Source organism: Xenopus laevis, chromosome 8L (assembly GCF_017654675.1).
Source record: "Xenopus laevis strain J_2021 chromosome 8L, Xenopus_laevis_v10.1, whole genome shotgun sequence".
Classification (NCBI taxonomy): Eukaryota; Metazoa; Chordata; class Amphibia; order Anura; family Pipidae; genus Xenopus; species Xenopus laevis.
In genome coordinates, this window is record NC_054385.1 from 84124410 (window position 1) to 84140971 (window position 16562).

Below are 16562 nucleotides of genomic sequence, written 5' to 3' on the forward strand. Positions count from 1 at the left end.
TCTAGTTCTAATTCTAAAAGCTGCAATTGGTTGACATCAGTTGGTACTTTCAGGCTATTACTGTTTAGCACAATGAAAGCTGGAAGGGGGTGATTTGGGGCATTTATCCATAGCTGGTTCCTCTTCCTCCATGACATGAATGAAAAGAAATGATTTGCACTACCAAGGCTACTTTTTTTAAGGTAATTCCTTAAAGTTTGAGATTCTGTATTCAACTTTTTTTTTTTAAACAAAAATCATCCCAAAACAACAGAATGCTACCAAATGTTTTTATTAATTTATTAAAAAATGTCATGTTAAAACTATCTGCAGAAAAAACAAAACATATAAATATATATATATATAAAATGACATGCACACTTTATAAAAAAAGCCAATGACCTTCCTTCTGGTGCTAGTAAAGCTTACCTATTTTACCCTCTGAGATGCCTGTGCTTTCAGCAATAAATTTATTATACAGAAGATGAAACCAGGAAGAACCAAGATGGAGTTCATGCTGCATATTCACTTTACATTAGGTAAAGCACATTTGGCCTTGGGGGTATGTGGGTGTAAAACCTTATGCAAAACATTGTCTTTTAACTAATTGAGGAATCAATCAAATTTATACAGACTTTAAAATAGGGATGCACCGAATCCTCTATTTTGGATTCGGCCGAAACCCCTTGTGAAAGAATCGGCATATGCAAATTAGGGGTGGGAACGGGTACAACATTTTTTACTTCCTCGTCACGTGATTTTTCCTCCCCGCTGTAATTTGCATATGCAAATTAGGATTCGGTTTGGCCGGGCAGAAGGATTCGGCCGAATCTAGATAAAAAGGCTGAATCCTGGATTCGGTGCATCCCTACTTTAAAATAAATACATTGGATTGACACATTCTTTAAAGAAGCAATGCCATCAGAAAATTAATTAATTCGAACTGACACACCAATTATTACATCAGTTTTACTGTGTCCAAGCAACTTCTATCCATTGTCTAAACATAGCTTTGATTATCAACAATATACATTCATGAATTGCCCACAAAATAAATAAGACTAAAGTGTAAAAAAATGTGTACAAGAACTTAAGTTTTTTAACTGGCACTTAAAATAGAAGCACTTAGAGAACAGGTCTGATGAACTGCTGTCACCTCTACATACCTCTCACTGTGCCGTACTGTATCTATTTGCATACAACCAGGCCAATGCTGCACATGTGCAAAATGCTTCAGAGGGAAATGTGAACTAGACCAGAAGATAAATGGAAGGTGGAGAACAGGGGCCACTACTTTCAGACTGCCATACCTGGGAAGCAGTACCAGGCAGAATTTATCACATGCTTACTGTTGAGTAGAAATAAAGGCAAAGTTATGGTTAAGGTTGCAACAATCTAAACAAAAAAAAAAAAGTAGATTAAAGTGCTTGAAAGAGATAATGGCTGACAAACCCCTAATATTTCCACCTTTCTGTGAGGCCTCCTAATCACTTACCCATTAAAGCTTTATTGTGAGCTGATGGAACAATCACTCTGTTGTTATATGAAAAGCACACATGCGTTTGTTTGAACATTTATGGATATACTGTATGTCTGTTCCTTTTCTGTGTGAGTGCTGATCATACATTTATTACATGAACAGGATAATTGGGGTCTTGGTTAATTTAAAAAAATAACTGGCTCTGCATCTTGGAAGTTAAACTCTAGTGCTTTGCAAGTATTTATCAAGAAACTGAGAGTAGCAGGTTAGAGAACAAAAGTAACAAACAATGGGTCCATCTGTTCCTCCCATTGTATCAACAAGGACCACCGTTTGAGACACCTGATGGAGGTTCATGAGTACAACTGTTTGAATGAAGGAATTGAGACAGGGGAGGCCACAGTCACATGTTTTAGCCAGGGACAGATCTTGGCAGAGGGTAGCAGGGATGAGATGAGGTCCGTAAGGAATTCTTGAAGTGTAGGGGGAAAAAAAAAACAAAAAAGAAACCATCAATCTATTGCTAGAGTGCATGCATTCACAACCAACATTACATAATGAAAAATACACAGATCAGTATCTCAATTCATTTATGGGAACAAAATGTGTTTTTGGCTAGCTTTACAAAATTGAAAACCATGGGGAGGTCTCTAAGACTGATACTACAGGAGAGATATTTCAAAAGAAGGAGGATTCCCATAAACTGGCCCCTCTTGTCTAAGATATATTAGTTATTTTCAATGGCTTTAAACTTGTGAAAATGTAACTACAAATAAAACAAGTATTTGTTTATTCCTCTCTGTTCTCTGGTTGACTCTTTAAACCATGTAGCAGAGGTCAGTTGTCCTGCAGGCCTTTCTGTCGGGAGACGTCAGCTACAAAAGGATTCAAAGCCAGGGATGCAGAGAATTAAAGTGGTTGTTCTTCTTTAAATTAACTTTTAGTATGATATAGGGAATGATATTTTAATTTTATTTAGCAGCTCTCTGTTTGCAGTTTAAGCAATGTGGTTGCTAGGGTCCTAATTACCGTAGCAACCATGCATTGATTTGAATAAGAGACTGGAATATGAATAGGAGAGGAACTGAATAGAAAGAGGAGTAATAAATAGCAATAACAATACATTTGTAGCCTTTCAGAGCATTTGTTTTTAAGTTGGGGGTCAGTGACCCCTCCCCCCCATGTGAAGCTGAAGAGAGTCAGAAGAAAGTCAAATCAGAAAACTATAAAAAATAGATAATGAAGACCAATTGCAAAGTTGCTTAGAATTGGCTGTTCTATAACATACTAAAAGTAAAAACACCCCTTTTAAAAGGCAGATAGTGTTTCTGATAGCAATTATTCTGTTACTAATAGCAATGCCACTGAAAACTAATCAGGATGTTGGAAAGCTGCTTAAAATGACATTTTAAATTCTGCAAAAAGCAGTTTTTGAGTGACATAAAACTTAAAAACTTTTGAAGTTGATTCAGATATTGACAAGGCTCTTGTTTTATGGTTTGTAGTGTCATTTTGTGCTGGGGAAGCTTTAAGCTCATGAATACCATAATATCTCTTACCTGTACTTTAAAGTTGCTCTTGCTGCAGTTTCTAGCAAAGGCAATGGTATTTTCAACTGTATGTCAGGAACCAGAGGGGTGGCTTGCATAAAAGGATTTCCAAACAAATCTAGATTTTCAAGTGTGAGCTTTTTAAAAGTATTTGGAAGACACTGAAGTTTATTTTTAGTAGCTGACAGAAAACGAAGTTTGCTCAGCTGTCCAATTGGGAAAGGTAACTGCAAGAGTTCATTTTCATCTAGTTTCAGGCTCACAAGTTCTTTGAAATTGCAAATCTGGACAGGAAGGGCCTTCAGCTTGTTTGCACTCAAGTCTAGGGATTTCAGAGTGTCTCTCAGCGTAGTGCTGCACAAAACCACCTCAAAAGATTCCAAAAAATTGTGATTCAGTATCAGTTCCTGCAAGCAAACGAGATCACCAATGGTCTTTGGCAACTTTTTAATGTGGTTATTGCTGAGGTCCAGCTTTTGAAGCTTTTTCAAGCAAAGCATGCGCATATCAACTCTTGCAAGTTTACAGTAAGAAACCTGAAGATGCTCCAATGAATAAGGGAAGCTTTTCGTGATTGGATAATCCTTCTTAGTAGTTATAAACAGTTTGCTTCTAGGTTTCTCTATTTCAGATGTCTTGGCTGGGGTCAGTCGTGGTAATGACACAGTACCTATATCTGTTCCTTTGTTTGCCAGTCCCACTGTAGAAATAAAATTCCTTAGACCACATATTTCAGCCTTGAAGTAAAAAAAACAAAAATATCAATTGTGAAATTTTATTCGCAACGACAAGATAGATTTCTAACAATGTTAACTGTCTATACACATAATAAACAGGGGAAAGTTGTGCTCACCACTAGTTTTTAAAATCATTAGGCGGGGGTGCAATGAGGGTGTGACCACAAAAAACCATATAGACAAATACAAGAGTCCTCTGCACTCAACCCATTATCAATATATTTAAGACAGCGACATTTTGTGCATACTGCTACTGAAAAATGCCTTACCCTTTAAACAAAACAGGGATTGTTTGTCCATATATTGCAATATATTTAAGCTGGCCAACTACGTCAAAGTCATCCCATATCTGGCCAGTCCTATGCTCAATTTTCATCTGATTCATTAAGAATTCTATGGTTTAATTATACATTTTATAAAAGGGACGAATACGTTTTACCTGCAACTTACTAGCTGCTTTCAAAGTAAAACTCCCAAACTTGGCTGCCCTTTTATTAGACACCAGTGGGATCACCTGACTATAGTTGGAGGGGGTGGGAGCTACAACATGGAGCTGGTCACTGCTCCTGTATAACTATAACAAACAGGGGAAAGTTGTGCTCACCACTAGTTTTTAAAATCATTAGGCGGGGGTGCAATGTGACCAGGGTGTGACCACAAAAAACATATAGACAAATACAAGATTCCTCTGCACAAACAATCCCTGTTTTGTTTAAAGGGTAAGGCATTTTTCAGTAGCAGTATGCACAAAATGTCGCTGTCTTAAATATATTGATAATGGGTTGAGTGCAGAGGAATCTTGTATTTGTCTATATATATATATATCGGTTTTAACATTTCATCTACTGATACACAAGATTGGCCATCATTAGCAGATCAGTGCCGCATCTCCTCTTCAGTTTTGATGTAAGAACCATTTGAGGGGTCTGCCAATTTTAAATAGCAGCCATGCCATAGGCCAATCAGAGTACATGATCAGTCTGTGTATGGCTGCCTTTAGAGGCCAATCTAAAACCAGATAAATATACTTTTAGTGCTTATTAACTTAGTAACAGACTTTGGTTGGGCTGCACTTGAATAAACCATATAGTGTAAAACCCAAATGTCAACCCAAAAATATTTTTTTGCCCAATAAAAGAAAACATAATTCTAAGCAAATTTGTAATATACATTCATTGTAAATTTTCTATGGCTTTTAAGTTATTTGTATATGTGTTGAAACAATGTAAGACAAGGCAGCTGATTAACAGAACAGTCTTTGCTAGGGAACTCAGACTTTTGCAACATTGTTTAGAAAGTAACAACCAGGAGTTAAGCAAATGCTCCTTTCAACAGCAATTGTTTTTAGAAATAATTTTAAAAGCACTGAAAATTTTTAAAACAAGTATATCAGAAAGCTGCTTAGAATTATGTTTTCTTTTATTAGGACAATTTTTATTTTGGGGTTGACTTGCCCTTTAAGTTTCACTATTCTGTGCAATGTACTACTTTCAACCAACAAAAAATGTTGCTTCTTATTTAAAGCAATAGGCAGAATGTGGCACACTGATGTATACTGCCCCTTTTTACTGCTTTATAGTACAGAGAAGAAATAAAAATAATGATTCTGGGTTAAAACTAATTGCATATAAATACGGATTCTTAATGACTTCATTCTTAATGATTTCATTGACATCACAATTAAGCGGAATGTGAACTTCCTATTAGCATCTAGGATAGCAGTTCTCTGCTAGTTACTATTGATAAGATGTAGTGTTATTTCTCTGGAGAAATTAGGTCCAGAATCTATTATCAAAGAAGACAACGATGGAGAAAAAGTAATCTCAGTGCAAAGTAAAAAAGCAGAAGTATAAGAATAACATTTCTGTGCCACCATACCTTACTAAGACATATGTCCAGTGCTGGTTCCTTAAGCCGTAGCGTAGCTTTTCCCTCTCCCACAAATCTCGTAAATAACTGTTCAATGTTGTTTTCCAGCTGTTTATTCAGAACAAATATATGTAATAAAAATCCTTAGATAATACAATGTAATGCTACAACTGCAAATAACACTGCCACCTGAGACATTCACTACCATTTTCTAACAAGATGGATCCCGAGCCCACAGGCCAACGGTCAGGACTATGTCAGAAATGGCTTGAGCATAGGCATATGCCATGCTATTGTGTGTCAGTGTTAATCACATGGGCCGGAAAGCTGGTTGGATGCGTTTTCAGTACGTTTGGCCACTGCAAAAATGCAGAGTGCCTTCTACAAGGACTTAGTTAAAGAGATACATACGGTCATGGGAAAACAGTAACGCATCAGTTAATAGTGCTACTCCAGCAGAATTCTGCACTGAAATCCCCTTCTCAAAAGAGCAAACATATTTTTTTATATTCAATTTTGAAATCTGACATGGGGCTAGACATATTGTCAGTTTCCCAGCTGCCCCAGTCATGTGACTTGTGCCTAGGATGGAACTACTTTCTGGCAGGCTGTTTTCTCCTACTTAATGTAACCGAATCAGTCTCAGCGGGACTTGGCTTTTACTATTGAGTTCTGTTCTTAGATCTTCCAGAGAGCCGTTATCTTGTGTTAAGCTGGCCATAGACGCAAAGAGCTCATTTTCAGAACGTCTGTGGAGAGTCCCGACATTTTTCGCCCAGCGGAGATCGGTCGATCGGACAGGTTAGAAAATTTCTGTCGGCTGCAGGTAATATCTCTGCGTGTATTGCCGATTGTACTATTTTCAGTGGGAGACTGTCACTAGCTTTGTCTATCGTACGATTGCTGTCAGGGGCAAAACATCGGGTTATCTGTTCTTTAACTACTTTATTTGTTCGGAATGGTAAGACTTTGATCTGAATGGTTAGTGGCAGGTTGGGAGATGGGAAAGTCCAATCGTACATTGATTCGTACGAACGGATCTTTGCGTCTGTGGCCAGTTTTAGGGAGCTGCTATCTCGTTACCTTCCCATTGTTCTGTTGTTAAGCTGCTGGGGTGGGGTTGGAGAAGGGAGGGGTGATATCACTCCAACTTGCAGAACAGCAGTAAAGAGTGACTGAAGTTTATCAGAGCACAAGTCACATGACTGGGGGCAGCTGGGAAAATGACAATATGTCTAGCCCCAGTGCAGAATTCTGCTGGAGTAGCACTATTAACTGGTGCGTTTTGAAAAAAAAACATGTTTTCCCATGATAGTATCCCTTTAAAGGGATTCGGTCATGATTTTTATGATGTATTTTTATAACTATATTATACTGCAAATAATTCACTCTACAATATAACATTTAATTCCTGAACCAATGTGTATTTTTTTTTTTAGTCGTAATATTGGTTTGTAGGCAGCCACCACAGGTAATTTTGCTTGGTCATGTGCTTTCAGAAAGAACTAGCACTTTAGGATGGAACTGCTTTGTGGCAGGCTGTGGTTTCTCCTACTCAATATAACTGAATGTGTCGCAGTGGGATCTGGATTTTACTATTGAGAACTGCTCTTAGATCTACAAGGCAGCTGTTATCTTGTGTCAGGGGGCTGCTATCTGGTTAACTTCCCATTGTTCTTTTGTTTGGCTGCTGGGGGGGAGGGGGATGATATCACTCCAACTTGCAGTACAGCAGTACTTATCAGAGTACAAGTCACATGACTTGGGGCAGCTGGGAAACTGACAATATATCCAGCCCCATGTCAGATCTCAAAATTAAATATAAAATCTGTTTGCTCTTTTGAGAAACGGATTTCAGAGCAGAATTCTGCTGGAGCAGCACTAGTAACTGATGCATTTTGAAAAAAACATTTTTTCCCATGACAGTATCCCTTTAAGCAAGACTAGGTGGCTTCACTCTTTGAAGTTCAAGTCAAGACCACAGTCAAATTATTGAAACAGCATCAACTAATCAGTCAACTAACACACACCAATCCATACATTGAAAATAAAATAAAGACTAAGAGCACAGCCTTTCTCACTGAAGCTCTCAGGGGGGGCTGATTTATGGGGAAAGTGCTGCACATTGTAATGAATTAATAGGCATGGGGGTTCCCATTCCACTTGTATGTACATAAAGGCAAAGATCTGTGCCCACTCGTTATCACTGCAATAGACTAGTTGCCCCTCACCAGTCCTCCTCACTCCCTCATACCTTATATCTGGAGCCAGACTTGTCCTTCAGGGTGCAGATCATCAGGTAGGCTGCTCCCCGCTTCCCCTCCTGCCTGCCAACAGACAGCACTGCCCTAGTGCCTTTCCCTCGGTTTTTCAAGCCGAAAGTGGGCAGCATTCTATTGATCACCTCCACCTCACACTGTAACTTCATGGCTAGCTCACAAACACGACTTCCCCCTTGTCCTCCAAGATCAAAAGCAACAGCCAGAGTGACTCTTAGCCGCAGTCATTGCACTTTCAATCACAACTCTATATTCCCGCCTTACTCGCAGGGCGACTTTCTCACGCGTCACTACTGTGCAGTCCGCCTCATGCCTGCGACGCTGCGGCAATTCTATAGCTGTCTGTTGCGTGCCTGTTGCGTCAGGTTTTGTTGAAATAGTGACTATAAACTGCAAGATGTCAATTTAACACGTTTTAGGATCCAGTTGGATTCATGTGCTTGAGCGTAGTGCTCCAGTAACTATAGCAACGTGATTATGTGGCTTTTGTGTATAGAAGTCGATGGAGTGACCTAGGAATGCTGTGGGCAATAAATGCATTTAAAATATATCAGTGGCTTCTTTAAACTAAAACACAGTCCTTTATCCATTATGCCTCCCTTAATGGCAGATCTGTGGCTGAACTGGTACATATGGTTAGGTGGCAACAGTGTCAGACTGGGACACCAGGGGCCCACCATAAAACCTTAGACCAGGGGCCACTCTCACTATGATTCTTCATCTCCTCAATCAACCTTTATTCTTCTAGTTATTCCATCTATTTAGCCTCTTTGTTCTCATAGAAATAGGGAATGGCCATGAAATAGGCCAAAAGTTTAGCAGCAGGAGGGCCCATTGGGCCACTGGGAGTTTGACACTGGGTGGCAACCTTATGTACATGTACAAATATCCATTGTGTGTATGGATTAAATTACATGTGCCTAGTCTAGGTTTAGATCCATGGTATGCAAAAGGACAATTTAAAGAGGTGGTTCACCTTTCAGTTAACTTTTAGTATGCTATAGAATGGTTGAGTCTAAGGAACTTTTCAATTGGTCTTCATTTTTTATAGTTTTTTAATTATTTGCCTTTTTCTTCTGACTTATTACAGTTTGAAATGGAAGTCACTGACCTCTTCTAAAAAAAATCACTGTAAGGCTACAAATGTATTGTTATTACTTCTTTTATTAATCATCTTTTTATTCAGGCCTCTCCTAATTATATTCCAGTCTCATTCAAATCAATGCACAGTTGCTAGGGTCATTTGGACCCTGCCAACCAGATTGCTGAAACTGCAAACATGAGAGCTGCTAATAACTCAAAAACAACAAATTATAAAAAATGAAAACCAGTAGTATATTATTTAAGAATATCACGCTCTACAGATACTACAATTTATCTCGAAGGTGAACAACCCCTTTAACAGTGTCATAGAAAATGTAACTCGATTTAGGGAACAGAGTTCATGGCAGCCCTCTTTTCCGGGTCTTCGTGTCTTCTTCCAGGGCTTCAGCAATTTCCATCCATTTCAGTGCATGCGCAGTTGTCGCAAACCAGGACATTTCTCCAACTGCGTATGCTCCGCGGGTCTCATTCTCAGATTACCGAAGACCTGGAAGATGGCTGCCATGAACTCCGATCCTTGACTGGACCAAGGGGTAAGTAAAAAGTTAGGGGCATTTCGGCCTATGTGGGATGGGGGTAGTTTTTTTTTTTTTTTTAATAAGGGGTTTGTTTCTCCTTTAAGTGGCTGCCAGAAGACTATTGTTCTGTGGCGCTCCCTGGAAGAATCCCAAGCCTGTGCAGTTTTCTCCTAATAGGTGTACCAGCCAGGAAAAAGACCTTTTCTTTTCCTTTAAGCTTTGCAGTTGACCCTTTATGGTTAGTAAAGCCTAATGAAGTAATTAGCTTCAGGGACCTTGCAAAAACAGTGTTTATCACTTGCCAAGTGGAAAGTTGCAAATATTACAAATACTATTGTCTTTGTTCCTTTGGTTTAAAGTTTGTCAAATAAAATGTCTGTCAATTAAAATTTGCAAATATTTAGTAACATTAAAGGACCATTAACAAAAAATTAAAAAAAAATTTTTTTTGTAAGTAACGAAAAAAACCCCCACCAAGACACATTTAACTTTAAATTCGTAAAGTCTTTATTAAGAAATAACTTACCGATACTCCGCTTGTGCTCCTCTTCAGAAAAGGCAACAGGGCAACGATCCGTTGTGCGGTGCTCTATTTCTCCTCCCTGCCTTCTATAGGAGGCAGCCAGGGAGGAGAAATCGAGGGCCGCATGATGGATCATCACCCTGTCACCTTAACTGGAGAGGAGCGCAAGCTGAGTATCGGTAAGTTATTTCTTAATAAAGACTTTCCGAATTTAAAGTTAAATGTGTCTTGGTGGGTTTTTTTTTTTGTTATGTACAAACAAATTTTTTTAGATTTTTTTTATGTTACTTTTAATTTAATGCTTTGATTCCTGCTGTGATTGTTTACTTCTTTTCACTTCACTTAAATTGACCAAATGTGTAATTTGGCAAAGGGTACCCAAACTTTTGCTTTCAATTTTATTTTATTTTAATGGCACTTACTTGTTTCCAGAGTTGCTGTTTGGGTACATGTCAATAAATAATCAATTCTGAGCCTTTACCTCAAATGTTGACAGGACCAGGACAATTTGCAAGTAAACCCAGATGTGCGGAAGGCCTTGAACACCCCATAAATGTCCAGTTTCAATCTGAAGTTCTGATGGTTCAGCTATTGGCCCAATTAAACGTAACGATAGGAAGGTGGTCATTAAAATTTGTGGGCTGTTGTACTGTAGATCTGTCAACCATAGAGGCACTTAGTCAGAGGATTAAGGAGTCTATTGCTTCTCTGACTTTTGGCTACGATCAAGTGTAGTATCTTTAGAGAAACACTTGATCCTCTTGCCAGGGATCCTGGCATTATGAAAGCCCGGGGGATTGTGCCCCCTATGGTGGGTGCCAGACTCACTACTTGGTCTAGCACATTGCACAATGCACCTTAACCTTTTATATTGCTTTTGTTCTCCGCTCCGGCCTTTTGGCCAGTGAGAAAATGTTTTATATATTCGGCTGCAGGTAGGGTTGCCACCTTTTATAAAAAAATTTACCGGCTGCTGGGGGCGGGGCCTCAAAAGCGGCGGGGCGTGATGTCAAAAGGGGTTGGATGTGACGTCAAAAGGGGCGGGCCACGCGACGGAGACCCGAGGACGCTAGAAGAGGCAAAAAAAAAAAGGTAAGTTGCAGGGGATTGGGGGCAGGCCGAGGGCTCCTTTTGATCGTATTACAAATTTACCGGCAGCTACATTGCCGGTAAATTTGTAATACCGGCCCCAGCCTTGGCAGGTATTTTACCGGCTAGGCCGGTAAAATACCGGCCAGGTGGCAACCCTAGCTGCAGGCTGGAGCCTTTTGGCACTATAGCACTTATTTGATGCACTTTTTTAAGCACTTATTTATTCTAGCACTCATTTTTATATGTTGTCTTTTAAATCGTTTTTTCATGGGTTCTGGTGGCACATAGAGCCCATTTGGGCTCTGCATCCAGGCCAAGGGAAAGCTTCGGCAGAACTAGCCGTGAGGCAAAAAAGAGTCTGAAGACCCTTTGGCGGGGCTCACCCCACACAGTGGGGGTCATTTATCAACACTGGGCAAATTTGCCCATTGACAGTAACCCATGGCAACAAATCAAATTGCTGCATTCATGGTTCTACTTACAGCTGGTGTTAAAAAGCTAATCACTGATCGCTTGTTATAAGTAACTGCCATGGGCAAATTAGCCCAGTGTTGATAAATGAGCCCCAGTGTGGCAAAGTAATGGTGCTCAACCGCCACTCGTTTCAGATTTCCTATCCTATAGATTTACTTGATGACAGCAAAACAGCACAACACCAGCAGTCATTGGTTCAATAAGCAGCATTAGCTGCGCAATCGCACACAGGCGTTTACATGACAATGAGAAAGACTTTCACGCAATGCACCCTGGGATCGGTTCCCTGGTCCTGAATAGCGCGTGCGTGGCTCCTCCTCTTCCTTTTCGATTGCCGAGAGTCGGACAAGATGGGTCACCAGCAGTTGTATTGGAGCCATCCGAGAAAATTCGGACAGGGATCCCGCTCCTGGTGGGTATCAGAAGTGTTTAGGAAGCTTTTCTAAAGTCACTGCCGCGTTGTGCTGGGTGACAAAGCTGAGAGATGAACGCGAACGGCATGTGGCTTGGGGCCTCGTGAGGATAATCATGGCGCCTGTGGCTGGAAATGGCGGCTGCGCGTTATCTATGTTAATACACACGTCTGTGCTGTGTAGGGAAGCGTGAGATTCTTACGTGAAGGCCGACTTGGGAAGCCTTTACACAACTTCATCTTCCATCCGAGCCTCGGGAAAAAGTATAGTATGCGGGAGACTGATTAGCTCGTGTTATAGGCGGCGGCGGGCGGGACTCGCAATCACGTTTCTACTCGGCTCTTTAACACCATGATTCACTTTGTTTTACAATAGTCGCGCTTCACACGGAGTTTTGTATCCTCATTTTATGGCTTTTAGTGTCGTTAATACTGGGACAAATCGAGTGGCCCCTTTTGGCCTGTACTAATTTTCCCTTTAGCTTCTGTTCATTCTATTCCATGTGCCGCCAAACTATTGGATACTGACGAGAAGAGGCTATAGTCTCATAATGCTTTAGCCACCCCTGGGTATTTGGGCCACCTGTTTTAGTCTGAAATCGTATACTCCCCCATCCCATATCAGACAATGGAAAAGTCTCCTTGTCAGATGCATTACAGGACAAACCTTTTCATAAGACTCACCCACGTGAACGAGGAGGCCCATGTGCTCTGCCCCAGGCCTTCAGCATAAGGGAGTGGACATCTCCATGTTGTTTGTAGGGTAGGCACTCGAACAGCAGTCCTACAGGCAGTAGTAGTAAAAACAGCTCTTTATTAGAGTAAGTGTGGCATTAAGCCTTCTGAGTTTCGTATAGAGCCTATGATTAAGTGTTGTGAGAACACGAAACGCGTAAGGCGGTATTCCACGCTTATACTCTAATAAGGGCCTGTTTTTACTACTGCCTGAAGGGCTGCTCTTTGCGTGCCTACCCTACAAACAATATGAAGCTGCATGACCGGTGCATGTGCTCAAACACTTGGGGGAGTCAAATGAAATGTGTCGGAGGCTTAACATTGTTATACGGTATACACTATTTAGAAACTCAATACTTGAATGAGTTGATGGCTAAATTGCCTCTAAAAGTACCACTGCAGTTTAGCAGCAACCGTTTTTGCTTCTAATTGTATTGCTGATGTATAAGGCATTGGGTACAGTCAAAAAACTACCGAAAATTGCACATAGTGGGTAATATATTCTATTGTGTACCGTATACCAGCAGTGTATCTTACAATGTGTGACATGCTCTAAAGTAATGAGATGAGGGCTAATTATCTTTTTCTGTTCTTTGTAGCCGTGTATGCTCAAACAGACATGGACTGATCCGTAAATACGGACTTAATATGTGCCGTCAGTGCTTCAGACAGTATGCCAAGGATATTGGATTTACCAAGGTATGTTTTTGTACTGTTCGACACCCTTTAGTCTTAGCAGTTTCCACACGCATTATGCTCTTTACTGTGTAATGCCTTTTACTGGCAATTAAATAATGTCTGTACAGACTGATATGGGTAGTTGTTTCTGCTCAGCTAGTGTAAGTCCTTGTTTTCTGCACCTATATAGGTAACCACAAGACATTTCTGGCTTTATATAGCCATTTATAATACAATAGAAGTCCTCTAGAACCTGGTTGTAGCCAGCCATACTGAAGATTACAGCTAAAACGGTATTTCAACTCTACACCAAGTGACATTACTTATTTTGTAATGATAAATAGTAAAACAGTGAAGCCTTTATTCCCTTATTTTAAGTTTGCCCTTGTTTACATAATTTTTAGTGGTCCCACCAATATATAAAACATAACACTTCCCTGATTTCTACTTTAATAAAAGGTGAGATTTGTATAATGTAAATCACACCAAAAAGTGGATAGTCATTTACAAAAGTAACTTTACACAGGGAAATATAAACTGCGTCTCTTGTCAGGTGTTTTACTGCTGGCTGCATTCCCACCCACAGAATGGGAGATTGGCTTTCATCCTGCATTGCAAAATGCTGAGCTGTTGCTGAAACAGACTGGGAAATAGTCAAAAGGGAGTGAAATGGCTGGCTGATGCTTACACTTTTTTGGGAAATTCTTATAGGAGCCTCTTATTTTTAGAGGCCCATAATTCAATGGCAAATACTTGTTTATTATACATTTAAAGGGACATCTACTTTTTGATATTGCATTATACGCCTTCAAGAAATGGTGCCTTTAACTTTTATACTGCTTATTTAAAAATGTTCCCCCCCCCCCTAAACCCTGCTGGTATCGTCTGACACAACAGCCTAGAAAGAATCTTTGGGTAGGTTTTTGACCCTAATGGTTCAGGGGCTACAGACAAATAGCTCCCATTCTTTTATTTGACAGCCACCTGTAAAACATGCATTCACTTGCCTGGGAACCAAAAAGTCTGTCTTTCCAAACAACTTCACCAGCAATTGCACTAGTAGTGGATGGCTACCATTTCTGATAATTGCACTCCACTGCCTGTGAAATGGCTAATCAGGGCAGGAGAAATACTTCAAATTACTTTGTGCCAGTGCCCTTAAAGCTTATTTTATGACTTTATTCTGTTGCTGCATGTAAGTTATATTCTGTTAAAATGTATTTGCTACAAAAGGAATGTATTTCTAGCACTGTGTTGCAGTGTTGGCTTTCTAACCAGAACCCAGACTTGCAAGGTTATCTTGTTTCTATAGTATCTCATGATCAGAACCTCAGTAGTTAAAATAGTATTTAATTTGTATACCAAGAATAATGGTAAGTAGCAGGGACTTGCAAATGTCTTTTAAAAATATCCTTCAGGAGTTTAAGTATTTCATTGCAAATATTCATAATCTACATTTTTTTTTTTGTTCCCAGCTGGACTAGACACCTCAGAACATGCAAATGATGGTATCGCTGAAACTTGGTGAATAAAGACCATATCCATTAAATCAGCACCAAGCAGATGGATTCATAATATACTTCTGTTTTGTAAATAAAATTGGTGCAGTCTCCAAAAGTGGTGGTTTTTTTTTTTATATTTTTTTGGTTTAAATACTGTGCAGCAGTGTAAGCATTAACAAGAAAGCGTTAGACTTGCTATTTATGCCAAGCGCTAAATCCTGTTTTGGATCCAGAGAGAGGCCAAAAAGAATGAGCACCAATAGTGCAGGTTATAATAGCATTTAAGTGTTTCTGTAAGACATACCCAAAAAGTAGCAATCTTACATGCATATAGCAAATTGGGAAAACATGGATAAAAGCTCTTAAGAAGTACACAAACTTTAGGAGCCATCTAGGTGGGTTAAGAAAGGATGGCGAATTGATCGAAGTGACACCGTTAAGTCTTCTCGTTTGTCATGAATGTAGCACTACTACTTTTGTGTGAGATTAGTCCTTCCTTTATTGTAATCTTCACTATAGGTGCTTGCCATTCTTCTTTGTATGTTAATTCAGTATGTGCAGAACCTTGTGACCTAGAGGGATTGAACCACCTGACAAATATACTATCTGGTAGCACACTAATAAATGACGATCTGTGATGGAGAGTTTTTAAAGGGAAAAACATTCCATATGCACATCTTTGATTCATGCAAAAATGCAGAAGGCCTTTTATGGTGGCTTGCCATGTGTAAAGTGTATTACATGTGTAAAATTAAGTTTGTGTGTGGAAAAGTATCTTTCAGGGTGTTCTGTAAATACCCTGTCTGCCATCACCCTAAAAAAGGTGTTTTAAAAAGGATTAAAAAAAAGCTGCAGTAAGAGTTTAATGGGGGTGGAAGTAGGGAATCCGCGCTCTGCCAGTTAGCACCTGATGAATGAATGCATCAATCCTCCCGAACAGATGTACTGAACATCCCAAACAATTGAACTTTCAGTAGGAGAGAGGAGAGCACTCTGACGCAGATTAACTGCTTGTGATTAATATTTATTTAAGCTGCTATACACAACATGTTTCGGGCTGTAATTGCCCTTTCTCAAGTGTAACAAACACAGAATCACAGTGAACTTTTAAAACACACCCATTAACCCCTTCATTCCCATCATCCAATCAGGAGTGATAAAAAATGTTCAATTTTGTGTCCACAGGTGATCGAAGTAAAAACGAAATTATCTTCAAAGTGCTTGAATATTTTGTGCAGGAAATGTCCAATCAATTAAATACATTGTATACAATGTTAAAAACTCTCCAGAGAAATACATAATATCAATTGTGCAAATCTTCACCAACCTGTTAAAAACAAATTTCATAAAAGGATCACAAAAAGGGCACTATTTTTTACAAATATATACCCTAACTCATTCAGTTTAAAAACAAGAAATCACAATGCTTGAGGCTAGTGTTTAAACCATAAATTCTTACCCTATTTCTGTCGTTATTGTAGCATATTATTCTCAATTTTCATGGTCTGCAAATAAATGAGTTAAATTAACAATTTTATAGATACGGTTTCAAACTCCAAGCATCATTTAAACCATCAGGATGTAATGTGTTCAGTTTCTTTATCCATTTACCTTCTTTTTGTAACAATCT

The 16562-nt window shown here is 39.4% G+C and overlaps 2 protein-coding genes across 3 annotated transcripts; one reads left to right on the plus strand and one right to left on the minus strand.

Moving 5' to 3' along the window:
• Positions 1-255: 255 nt before the first annotated feature.
• On the minus strand, positions 256-8215 carry lrr1.L (leucine rich repeat protein 1 L homeolog). 2 transcript variants are annotated; one of them, NM_001091586.1, is given in 4 exon segments: positions 256-1931; positions 3680-3746; positions 5625-5723; positions 7870-8100. In NM_001091586.1, coding segments are annotated over 4 exon segments (459 nt in total). In that variant the 5' UTR covers positions 8044-8100; the 3' UTR covers positions 256-1812.
• A 3643-nt stretch (positions 8216-11858) lies between these two features.
• LOC108698757 (40S ribosomal protein S29) lies at positions 11859-15047 on the plus strand. The gene is made up of 3 exons (XM_018230519.2): positions 11859-12017; positions 13352-13451; positions 14906-15047. The coding sequence occupies exons 1-3, from the start codon at positions 11956-11958 to the stop codon at positions 14912-14914; spliced, it is 171 nt and encodes a 56-aa protein (XP_018086008.1). The 5' UTR covers positions 11859-11955; the 3' UTR covers positions 14915-15047.
• Positions 15048-16562: the final 1515 nt, after the last annotated feature.

Coding starts and splice junctions, on each gene's coding strand:
- LOC108698757 (XM_018230519.2), top strand. CDS start 11,956: ATGGGTCACCAGCAGTTGTATTGGAGCCATCCGAGAAAATTCGGACAG. Junction 12,018..13,351: donor GGACAGGGATCCCGCTCCTG/GTGGGTATCAGA, acceptor TGTTCTTTGTAG/CCGTGTATGCTCAAACAGAC.
- lrr1.L (XM_018228845.2), bottom strand. CDS start 8,043: ATGAAGTTACAGTGTGAGGTGGAGGTGATCAATAGAATGCTGCCCACT. Junction 5,724..7,869: donor AGTCTGGCTCCAGATATAAG/GTATGAGGGAGT, acceptor CTGAATAAACAG/CTGGAAAACAACATTGAACA. Junction 1,932..3,018: donor AGAGCAACTTTAAAGTACAG/GTAAGAGATATT, acceptor CTACACTTCAAG/AATTCCTTACGGACCTCATC.